General features: G+C 56.3%; 1 protein-coding gene across 2 annotated transcripts in view; it reads left to right on the top strand.

The window, feature by feature from the left end:
* POC1A (POC1 centriolar protein A) overlaps positions 1-12,157 on the top strand; it is a 75,965-nt gene that overhangs the window by 17,349 nt on the left and 46,459 nt on the right. For both annotated transcript variants that reach the window (XM_065884870.1, XM_065884871.1), the window contains exons 8-9: positions 8,813-8,881; positions 11,387-11,485. In XM_065884870.1, the coding sequence (XP_065740942.1) occupies positions 8,813-8,881; positions 11,387-11,485 (168 nt within the window). The remainder of the gene's footprint in view (positions 1-8,812; positions 8,882-11,386; positions 11,486-12,157) is intronic.

A 12,157-nucleotide genomic window follows, 5' to 3' on the forward strand; every position in this document is an offset into this window, starting at 1 on the left:
GGGGAAGAAGGAGAAGTGAGCTCACCTCTGTTCATCTTGCCGTCCGTTTGTCCATTCATCATCCGCTTCCCAGCTCACCAGGCTGGGCGCCAGGGGTATGAAATGGATGTCGTGGTCCCACCCCCTGGGGCTCATGGCCTGGGAAGCAGGGGACTCTCTGGGGACATCAGCAGAGCCGAGGTGGCATGAGATGTGTTAGGAAACCAGGAGAGGCAGGTTGAGTCTTGGGTGGTACTTGGAGGGTTGGGTGAAGCAGGGTAGGCTTCTCCCCGCTCAGATGAAAGTGGGAGTTGGAGTGTGAGGCTCACATTTGTTTCTGTTCCAACCCCCCAAAGTCCCTATCAAATACAGAAACTTAGCATTGGTGTGCCATGGGTCTTAGGGGCTCTTCTTCCTGGAGTACCCATAACACAGCCCCACTGTGGGGTGCAGGGTGTGGGAGCCCCAGGGCCTGGCTTCCTCGGGGTTCCGCAGACCAATTCTGGGAGGAAGGAGCTGGCCAGAGCCCCATGCTAGCTTTAACCCCTCTCCTCTTCCTGGATAGCTGATCTCTCCCTTTCTCCTCCTCCTCTTTCTCAAGACCTATAGTGAGACCACCATGCACTCACCGGTGGCAGCTCAGTGCTGGGTTCTCCAGCGGGCCACGTGGGCAGACCTGGCCCACTTCCTTTGCCCTCTCTGCCTCCAGGGCGCTTTCTTTTGGGCACAGAGTCTCGAAGAGTCTGGTCTCTGGGCTGATGTCGGAAGGCAAGTACGTGGTGTGTGTGTGTGAGGGGAGCTGCAAAACCGAGCCCCCCCTCTGTGCCCCAGTCTGCCAGGGTTTGCTGTGTCTCCTTGTTGGGTCTGACTCTGCCCTTGGGTTTGGGGCGATTCAAAGTCAGCTAAGGGTGGCTTCCTAAGGAAGGAGAGTGCAGTTGAGCAGCCTTGATTCGGGCAGTTGTTAAAATCAGTCCGCCAGCTGGACCAGATACCTAGTGTGGGCGGGCATCTGGGCCGGGAGCGGGAGCAGCTTTGCTCTCCCCGAGGGGACAAATCTGTGGAAGTTGGGCCTGTGTTGTCACTGGGAGGCAGTGTGCTCCGAAAATGTCCCTGACCTATGAGGGTTTGTGACATGCTGTCGGGCCAGAGTGGCTCAGCTCCAGGAAGAAGTTCTTTGACACCCCTTCGGAGGATGTATTGCCCCTGCCAAGCCACAGGGAGAGGGCCTGCACCACGGGCTGAGGAGTGGGCTGAAGCCCCGCCCAGATGCTCTGTGCAGTGTCTGGTCCTCTTAGGCTCTCCCGCTCGTGAAGTCCCCTCCCTGTCCCGTCCTTCCAGGAAGATGCACAGCTGCACTCCTTGGTGACTGGAGCTTCCACATTCTGTTCCAGGAGGTAGTGAGGGCCTCACCAAGCACAGCTGTCACCAGCCACTTCCTGAAGCCTGTGGCGCCCACAGCTCCCAAGTGGTCCCAGATGCCCAGGGATTCTGTCCCCCAGATGAGAAGACAGATTTGAAAGCACTTTTGAGTCCTGGCGGGGGAACCGAGGTCCAGAGAATGATCTGGACGTGTAGGGGTCTCGTGCAGCTCAGGGTTGTTGACCTGGAATGCGCACCCACATCTGCGGTTCCCACCACACCCACTGACCTCATATGTATGGCTTTTAGAAGTTGTGATCTCACTCTTGTTTTCAGATCACTGGTCTGTGTAGGAGACCAGTGGGCCTCATAGCTTCTTGTGTTCCAGCCTTGCTGCTAGGTGATGGCGTTCTGGTCCAGCAGGAGAGGAATCCCCAGGAAGCTTTGGCTTGGACTTGGAGGACCTCCTTGTAACCGCCCTCAGGCATAGCCCCGAGGGAGCCGTAGAGGGAGGGCTATTGAGTTGTTCTGCCACGTGGAGCAGCCACCCCTTCAGGCCTCCAGGTCCACGCTTATGAGAAGAGATAGTGCAGGCCGGGGGTCAGAGGCCAGCCGAGAGGAGCCTGCCACAGGGAGCTGGTGCTGCGGGGAGCCAGACCTTGAGCAGGAGAGGGGGCTCTGTGTGTGGCAGGGAAGTGTCTCCGTGTCCTGTGAGAGGGCCGGCCTGAGCCAGCCCCACTGGGGGAAAAGTGAGGAAGGGTCAGGGGAGGCCATGCTGTTGGGTAGAAGCTCTCTTGCCTGAGTTGAGGCCAGAAGTCTCTCATTGTTTCCTAAAGGCATAGGGGCACCAGGACAGGCACATGCCAAGTGCAAAGCTGAGATCAGGATCACCCAGTGTGGGCTGGGCCCACGTGCTGGCACTGAGGACAGCTTGTGCCCCCAGGAGTCTGACCATGCCGGCAGTTTGGTGGTTCTCTGGCGTGCATGTGATTGGTCACACTTCCATCGCCCATGTGAGGCCGGCTTACCTGTGGGGCTGGGGCTGGACGGCAGTTACAAGTTTATTGTGAGCCTGAAGGATTCTAGTGCTTCTCCCCTGCAGTCCTGGCTTTGGGACTCTGAGCCACAAAGGGCCATTCAGGGGGTGTGGCTGGTGGCTGAGTGAGGCTCCTGCCCCGTGGGAGCTTGACGCCACGTGTGCTGTACCCCAGAAACAGCTCCTTGGCTGCAGCTGGGGCTCATGTGGCTCTTCAGAGGCTTCCACAGGGTGGATGTCTCCAGGTGATTTGGGGAACAGGCCAGAGAGTTGAGCAGGCCCTTTGCTGGCTCCAACCCCACACGGGCCCTGGCCCCTCACCGCCCTGCTACCCCTGCTGTGCAGGGGCGGCAGGTTTCCAAACTCAAGCCGAGCAGACACTGGCATCTTTGCCAGGGCAGGGGGGTGGGACAGGCTGAGGAGCCTGTTGGGGCTGAGAGGTTGGGTCGCCCTCTGCTTCCAGACAAATCTGCCCATCCGGATGGAGAGTGGACAGAGCAGGCAGGCAGGCACTGCCAGCCTGGATATGGTGCACTGTCCTCCTTCCTCCGCCACTGGGGACACCGGGGTGACTTCTCTCTCAGTGATTGGGCTGGAAAAGAGCCTGCACCGGTCACCTTTGCCAGCTGCTTTGACTGAGACCACCTGCTGGATACGTTCGGTTGGGGAGGGTTCACAGCCTTGTCTGATGCCCAGATTTCTAAGGAAACACCCCAACATTTCCAGGGATGAACAGCTTGTACCCACCTGTTTCTGGTTTAGAAAAATGGTGGACACTCTCCCATCTTGTTCAGCCAGAAAAGCCTGAGCCTTGGGGGACCACAAATGGGAGGAAAGGGTTTGGACGTTGGGGTCAAACCATTCTGGCTCCACCTCTTAGCCTGTGACAGTGGGCAAGACCTTGACTTTGCCAAGCCTTTCCTCCTCTGTAAGAACGATGCCCATATCTGTCATAATGGGAGAAGACATGTCCTCACAGATGCCGGTCCCTGTCCTGCACAGCTCTTGGAAAATGACCCCATGCTGTTCTAGATGAGAGCTCTTTAAAAGGCTGTTTAAAGTTTCTGTTATGGGCATGGACCTGGCACCATGGATGGGTAATGTTTGTTAGGAAACTGAGTACATATTAGGGGGCTCTGATGACTTAACGCCCACTGATGGGCACAGGGCCATAGCCTTCAGCCCCTCCCCCTCTGGGATGGGGCTCACCCATTTCCCCTCCTCCCACTCACCCACAGAGTCTCTGGAGGGTTTCTCTGGCTTCTTATTTTATTGAGGGTTGTTCTCATCTGCCCCAGAACATCCTCTTGCTCTGGCTTCTCTTTTGTCACACAACTCCTAAAATCCGTCCCACAGTGGGTGGGCTGTAGTGATTCCCCGACAGCTTGTCCGCACCAGCTGTCCTGAGTGGGTTCGGCCTGCTGCTGCCTTGGTCTACAGGTCTGCTTCCGTTGCCCTTTATTAGTCCCGCCCATCGGGTCTTTTCCAGGGCCTGACTCCTGGAAGACAGGCCGGGCTGGGTAGGGGTGCCAGCGCCCTCTCTGAGGCTCTGGGAAGTCTTGCTGTGGGGATCTGCCATGACCGGGACAGTTAAGCAGGAGGAAAGGGAGACCCTGCTTCTTGCTGGATCCTGTACAGACTTAGGGCGTCAGCTGCACGGGAGCTTCCTCACCCCGCTCACCCCACACTTTGCCACAGGGAAGACCAGGAGAGGGGAGGGCTTTCCCACCAACGGCTGCTGTCTTTCGAAGCCTTGTGCCCCGAGCAAGGCCCCCATAGTTTTGTGTGGCAAATGTGGGGGCATCGTGCTAGAAATACAGATTTATTTTTCTGTATTTTCCGAAACATAATCTCGAGACATGCTCATTTGGTTTTAGTCCCCAGAGCTATTTGGGAGAGGAGGGTAGGCGGGGCGTGGGTGGGGCGTTAAATCTGGTGTTTGCGGCTGTGCAGTTGGCGTTCGTGTCTCTGTGGAGTGACTGAACCGCACAGGGATCAGTGGGCACGTGGTTCCCCGAGCCTCAGCTGGCCCGCAGTGGAGCGAGCACCCATCACCCAGGGCCCAGAGCCCCAAACCCGGGGCAGCTGTGTGAGAGGCTGTGCTCGGTTGTCGAGAAATCACAGGCTCAGAGCACGGGGTCGGCCGATGCTACTGGCAGCTTGTGCCATGCCAGGGGCTGGGGCTGGGGAAGTGGCAACAAGGGGGACTCGCCCTCTAGGAGGAGAGACAGCAGGGGGACAGAGCGGCCTGGGCACGTGGCCCGCCCCTGGCTGCCCCAGGAGGAAGGAAGCTCTCAGAATGGGCCCCTCCCACCTCATTTCTCTGCGCCCTGTGGCCCTTGTGTAGTTGTTCATTTTGGAGACTCGCTTTGCTGATTGAGAGGCTTGGATGGTCTGCCTTGGATGGTTGAGCAGCTCCCGGGAGAAGTGAGGGGACATTAAGAGGGAGAGGAGCTCACTTACTCCAACTGAAGTAACCAAGAGCTCAGCCTGACCCCCTGTCCCCTGCCGGCAGCCCAGAGTTCAGGGCTGGGAACAGGTGTCCTTGGCCAAGGTCAGGAGCAGCCTAGGTGGCCGCTCCTTCTCTGCGGGGCCCCACAAAGGGACATAAGCACCAGCCCACAACAGGTCTAGCGAGTGAGTGCCAAGCCTCCCTCGCGGGGATTTGTGGAAGAATCGTCCTGGTGGACTGGGTTGCAGTGTCTTTGCCTGAGCACGGGCGTCAGAGTCCAGAGCACCCATGCCAGAGGCCTCCTTGGTCTCCGTGTATCTGTTTGATGGCCGCTCTTCTTTTACCTCTGATGTGGGGCAGGTGGTGTGACGTTGCTTTTTGTTCACTGGCAGCCAGTGAAAAACATATCAAAACCCTTGCGTGGTGGGGGTGGGGGTACCTGGCTGGGCCTTTGCCCCTGTAGCTGTTGTGGCCACAGCGGTCAGGCCGGAGGGGGTGAGGCCAGCGGAGAGGTCTGGACAAACTGCAGGGGCTGTGGAGTGAGAGTCGTCAGGAGCTGTGGGATCTAAACACCATGGCATCCTTTGTTTTGTCTTTTTTTCCCCCCTCCATTGACGCCTTGCTGTTTGAGAGTGAAGGAACCGGCCAGTATGGGTCCCTTGGGTCTGGAGGTTGGCAACGCAGAGGCGGTATGTGGTGAAATGACTGGGTGTGAGTCCAGCTGAGCTCGAGGGCCACGTGCAGCTGGGTCAGGGGGGAGAGAGAGGTGGGGGACCGTGCTCACCATGATCATCTCACAAAAGGCTCCAACTGGCCAGATCCAGAGAGAGAGGGGGGAAGGATCTGGTTGAGGCTAGGCAGCGTTCCTGCCAGTGGACCTGGCCTGGAGCCAGATGGGGACCAGGGCCTCAGGCAGGTGGGCACCCCTGGCGATCAGGGGCAGCTCAGACCCACGCTGCCAAGGGCCCAGCTGAGAGCTGCTGCTCGGAGTCCCGCTCGAGAGGCGCTGCAGAGGCCCTGGGCCTTGCCTGTGGGAAGAAACAGCTTGGCCACATGCCTGGCCCTAGCCGGTGAACGAATGCATCAAGAGTGACTAATTGACTGAAAGGAATCAGCCACTGTGAAGGCGGGACAGTCTCAGAGAACACTCCTGATCACAATTGATCCCTGCCGGTGATAAAAGAGACTCCCCCAGCCCGCAGGGTTTGGAAACTAGAACTCACTTCTAAATAACTGCTGGGCTAAAGAGAAAATCCCAGTGGAAATGGAACATTTGGAGATGAAGGACAGTGAAAATACTGCATATGGGAAACTTTGGGGATCCAAGCTCTAAGATGGCAGTCAGAGGCAAATTTGTAGCCTTAAATGAATTTATTTAAAACCAAGAATGGTTCCTTTTGGCCAAACTTTTAATGTGGTGGTGTGCCGAGCAGACTCTTGCTCTGTGCATCTTTCTGCAATGGGTTTCAGAGCTCAATGTAGGAAGCTGCAGAAAGAACACGGAAAGAGGCCTTCTTGAGCTCACAGTTTTGCAGAGCGGTGAGCAGTTCAGTGTGGCCAGGGTGCTGATGGGAAGGGCAGAGGAGAGGGCCTGGTGAGGTCTCTGGGGGTCTGGGTGGTCTGGGGCACCGAAGGCCCACCAAGGGTTGGGTTGAAGATTGTCAGCAGTGAAGAGCCGAGTCTGCATTGCAGTCCATGATGACTTTGGCCCACAGCAGAGCCCAGGGCCAGCCATTCTCTGGGCTGTGCTTTGAGTGCCCTGGACTGCTTCTGTGGGCCCCAGGGTGGATGGGTAGGAGCCTTCATGGAAACCACTCTTTCCAGGAACACCGAGGTACCTGGTGCAGGAGCCATGCAGTCCTCTTGGTAAATGGGCAGTGTTGGGGAGGACTGTAGGCCTCAACACTCAAGAGCTCCTCTGAGCACCCTTGTCGCTCGCGCCCTCCCTGGAGTTTCCTGGGACTTGGACTCTGGGGAAGGCTCTAGTTCTTCTTGCCTGGAGGGCTCCTAGCACCTGCTTTCTGGTCCTGATCCCCCTGCCAAACTGGGCTGCCGGCCACATTCTTCAGTGGTCCTGCTGCTGCTTGGCCTCTAACATCTTGTCCCCAGCTTGGCATCTGGTGTTGAGTGTCAACAGGAAAGGAGACTGACCCACGAATATTTGTTTGGTTCCTTAGTTGCTGTGACTTCTTGGAAACCTGCCATTCCTCAATGAGCTCTGGGCAGCCAGAGAGCCTGGCTTTTTTGACACTCCACGTACTGTGTTCCTTCCCTTTTCTGTCTTCCCTCTTTGTTTTTCCTCAAAATGAGAACAGTTTTGTTTTGTTTTTGTATTAATGTAACAGTGCTCTATACTCGTTAAAAAATTCAAAGTATGGGAAATTACAGAGATTTCTAAGACTCAAGTAAGTCACCTGAAATTGCCTCCCCCCACTTAAGTCCTGTCAGTGTGTGGTGACTGTCCGCCTGGGAGGGTATCTGCGTGACAGACGACCTGCTCCCATCCTACCCCCAGGCCCTGCGCCTGCAGCCCGTGATGCTGCGCTCCTGGTATTGCACACTCACCTATGCAAGTGGACATTGTTCGCCATCAGTGAGAATGGATCTCCTTTGTCCTGATGGATGGCTGCAGAGGACCCTCGGGCTGCTGTGAGCCCAGCCCCTTCGGGCCCCTTGTACTTCTTCATCACCCCCACTATGGGCAGCTCGGAGAGGAGGAGCCGTGGGTAGATTCCAGAAGCATGGGCAGACGTGCTGCCTCCCGCCCAGTGTGCCTGGGCCCAGGGGACAGCTCTGTCTAGCCTGCCTGTCTCTTCTGGGCAGGCAGAAGCTGGCCTTGCTCCGTGTTGTCGGGTCCCTTTCCAGCCCACAACCTGTCCAGTCTTTTCTGCCGCCGAGTGGAAGTGCTTCCCAGTATTCCTGTTGTCCACGGGTCCACCGCTGTGTCAGCCCTGCTGCTGGAGGCCCCTCATATTCGCTGTTGGAGCTCCTGTTGCTCCCTGTCCTGCTCTGGAGGAACTGAGGTGGCCTTTGATGGAGCCCGCGCTGTCATCATCTAGGCGAGAACCTCTTATATCTGGCTTTGCTTGGGGAATGCCAGGTGTTGCCGCATTAACAGTTTGGCCAAAAGGAAGCAATGGTTCCTTCTGGCCAAACTTTTAATGTGGTGGTGTGCCGAGCAGACTCTTGCTCTGTGCATCTTTCTGCAGTGGGTTTCAGGCGTGAGGGGAAGAGCCCCCGCCCTTTACCAGGAGATCATGCCCCCTGCCCCAAGCCTGAATGTGCGCACTGGTGCGGCCAGGTGCAGGCCTGACAGTTCAGTGGACCTTCAGCACGTGAGAAGCCAGAGTGGCATGTCTCCTCCCAAGGCCCCAACATGAAGGAAGTGATGTGCCCATTAGAGGGACACGTCACTTTGCTCCCCTACCGAGGCACCTTCAGTAACCCCACCCCATCCTCCTCCTTGCCCTGGTTCTGGCCTTTTGGTTCGCCTGAGCTCCCCAAGTGCCCTGCCTCTGCTCATTGGCTCCTCCACGGGACTCCATGCTTCTCTGGTCAGCTGCAGTGTGGGGTTGGTGGTGGGGGGCATGGTCTGGGTCAGGGGGACTGAGTTCTGGCCCCAGTGCTGGACCTGGGATAGGTCAGTGCACCTCTCTGACGTCCGGCTTCTCCTTGGGAAGTGAGGACAGTGATGTCAGTCTAGTAGGGCTGTCAGCGTGGCCTTTCCTGCTCATTCCTTTTGGCCCAACCCTCGACCTCATGGCTTGGCTTTTGTCAGTGGTGCTTGGGACCAGAGTCTCAGCAGTAGTGCTTATGCTTGGGCACCTGCCAGTTCCTCCGCCAAAGGTTGGGGAGGGCATGGGCTGGATGAGGTGCTCAGCCCTGAGTCCTGCTGCCACTCTCACTCACGAGCTTCTGGTTTCTTCCTGTGCATTGAGAATCTAGAGTGACCTTTGGTGTTTGCTCTTTTTGGCTTGTTTTCCTAGGGTCCAGCCACCACTGTTGCCTTTTCAAGAACGGGGGAGTATTTTGCTTCTGGAGGTTCTGATGAACAAGTAAGTAAAGAATGATTTGAAGGGTCTCAGCTGATACTGAGCAGAACAGAACAGGGGGCCGAGGTGTCTTGGGGATGGACAGGCTGGGTTTCACCAGCTTCCTTGGTGGCTTTCAGCAATCTTGAGGCCTGGATCTTGGGGTGGGGCCCCCAGAGCTGGGCCCTGGCCTCCCCAGAGCAGGAGTGCTGCAGGTGCCAACGCGTGGCAGCATCTCAAAACCCTTACAGCTCAAACCAGAGTGGGTAGGAATTCTGGGTTACTGTTGCCGTGAGAAAGTTAAAACGTTTTTTTAGGAACTTCTTTCTCCTGATTATAGGTGAATAATTAGATAACTCTTGGATGCTTACTGTGGGCCTGGTAATGAGGGCAACATGGCAAGAGCGTCACCCCTCATTCAGTCCTCAGGGCAGCCGCGTGGGGCAAGCCTTCTCTTCAGCTGTTCTGTGGGTGAGGAAACCGAGTCTCGGCTGCAGCAGAGCTGGAGCCTGCGCTAGAGCCTGCACTCTGTCATCTGCCGTCCTTTGCTCCTGTGCTGTCTGAGGGGGCAGCATTTTCCAGCTCCAGGCTGCGGAGCGAGGACATGTGTGAGGAGGTCCTGTCCTGCCTTGTCACCCTGTCAGCCACCCTGGTGCCTCCTGCCCAGACTGCTCAGCCCTGGTTACCTGCCTCCTGCGGGGCACCCTGTCCCTGGGGTCTGGCCCAGAGTCTGGCACCTGGGAGGCTCCAGGGCCGTTGAAGTGTCCACCCGTTGGAAATCTTTCTCCAGGTTCTGGTGCAGTGCTACTTGTCTAGAAAACCACACTTCCCTGAGGCAGGGAGGAAGGGGTGGCTGTTCCGAGCCACTGGTGACCTGGTGTGTCACCTAGAATGTTCATCCAACTGCTCCCGGGCCTCACAGCTCTGACAGCTCTGCCCAGGAAAGTGCTGCTGGCCTCCCAGTGAGCGCCAGCCCCGGCCTGATGGACCGATTCTGGTTGAGTCTCTGCCAGTAAAGCAGAGGGCGGTTGGAGGCACAGCACGGCTAAGAGATGGCAGGCATCTTCCCATACCAGCACCGGTTCCTGTGCTGACCACACAAGGCAGGAGGAGGGCAGAGGGAACCCCTGAGCCTTCCCTGGGCATGGAGGCCTGGCTCCTTGCTCAGAAGACTAGGGAAACTAGTACAGTAAATTCACACCATAAATAAAGTCCTGGCAAAAGAAATTCACATAGCACAAGAGGCAACCTGGTAGGAAGTAGGGCTTCCCCCACCCTGGCCCCTGCTTGGGCAGCTGCTGCTGTCAGCTCCCTGGCTGCCTTCTGATTGTCTGCTCTGAGAGCCTTTTGGGAATGACATTTGACATTCTCTCTTCACATTCCTGATAGCCATTCCCCGGCTCAGGACCATTCAGCAGTTAGACTTGTGCAGTACACAGGACCCTATAAACAAGGGGGTGTGTGCCGATGTTCTTTTTGTAAAGGGGACAGATGAGAGACCCTAGATGCTCATCAGTTGGGGAGCAATGAACAGTGGTGCTGCTCTGGGAGTGGCGAGCAGCCTCCCAAAGAACCAGGCTCGTGGCTGCATCCTGATGGGGCATGCATCCAGGGCACGTTGAATTTCCATCCTATGTGGATTCGTTGGTTTTTCTGTGGCCTCAGTTGACTACTGGCCACGATTCACAATTCCTGCCATCCTGGAAGTGGCCCTCGAGGAGTGCAGCCACGGGTGGCCTGCACCCTCCAGCAGGGAGCGATCTTGCCCAGCTTTGTTGGAGGAGCCTCAGGGCATGAAAATCCTCCCAGTGGGATGTAGAATAATGGACATGTTACCGACTTCTCCCTGGGGGCCAGTGTCTGTGCCAGACTGTCTCCTGTGAGTTTCATTGCAGCCCTGTGAGGTGGGAACTATGACCATTCCCTTTTCACAGATGAGGAAACTGAGGCACAGAGAGGTTGAGTCCCTTGCCTGGAGCCACATAGTAAGGGGTGGAGCCAGGATCTTAACCCTAGTTATCTGGCCTGGAGTCTGTACCTGAACCACTTCTCACAGTGAAGCCAGCCAGGCCCCCACCCTAAGGAACTTGTATTTTAGTGGGGAGACAGATGGTAGACAAGGAAAAGGGACAAAGATTAGCTAAATACCGACTCTGATGCCTTGAAGGAAAGAAATAGAGGGCTATGATAACAACTAGCAGGAGGGCCAGGGAAGGCCTCTCTGAGAAGGTGGTATTAGAGCAGACACTTCAGCCTGAGGTGCCAGCTACACAGAGCCAGGCCCAGGGAGCAGCCAGTGCAGAGGCCCAGTGGTGATAGTGACTCTCCATCCTGGTGGAGCACCCGATCCTCTCGGGGCCTGTTCAGAGATGGGGCAGGTCCCAGAGGGAGTGGGGTGCCAGGTGGGGATCACAATCCCACCACTGGCCCAGAACTTTGGGGGTGGCCTCTGGGCCCATTTTCTCCATGGAGAAGGACTGGTAAGGGATTTTTCTCCCCCTGATTCTGTGTGCTCATTGGTCTCGGCAGGTAATGGTTTGGAAGAGTAACTTTGATGTTGTCAATTACGGAGAAGTCCTAAGAGTGCAGAGGCCCCCGGCCATGCTGGCCAGCTCCTCCAGGACTCTGGTAAGTGGCTTGACAGGCATATCCTGAGCCCTGTGACTGGTGCGCTGGGTCATGGTGAATAGCACTGGGCTCGGGGGTGGTAGGGGTGCTGCAGGCTTAGGCCGGTCGCAGGGAAGAGACCCTGGTAAGATCTCATCATTTACCAAAAACTTAAGTGCTTGTGGTGCTTTGTTTCAAATCTGGAATGAACACATAAGACATGAAGAGGCTGTTAGCGCACACTGCTGGGTGCCTAGGCCCTGTACCGTCTGGTGGGGGACTATTTCCATGCTGTAAGCCGTTGGTTATTTGAGGCCTGAGGAAAGGAAGGACCCATCCTTTGCTGATCCTTGAGCTTGATGTCGGGTTCCTAGAGGGTGTGGGGCCTGAAGCCACAGCTGGGACAAATGGGAAGGGCCCCAGCCCTGTTGTTCTTACTTCCTTTTTTTTTTTTTTTTATTTTAACCATGGAAAGGAAGTTCCTCAGCCACAAACCATTTTTAGTACCTTTGTTGGTAAAAGGGTATTCAGTGTTTCTGAATTAAAATAGTTAATATTTTTTGGACAAATATTTTGGGGAAAAAAGATAACTGATACCGTCTCACTGAATAAGGTCACATTCAGCTTTGGCTAAAATAAACGGTGAAGCCAAGGAGGTGGAACTGTGAGGGTTGTAAGCTCCAGTGGCCTCAG

This window comes from Phocoena phocoena, chromosome 10, assembly GCF_963924675.1.
Source record: "Phocoena phocoena chromosome 10, mPhoPho1.1, whole genome shotgun sequence".
Lineage (NCBI taxonomy): Eukaryota > Metazoa > Chordata > Mammalia > Artiodactyla > Phocoenidae > Phocoena > Phocoena phocoena.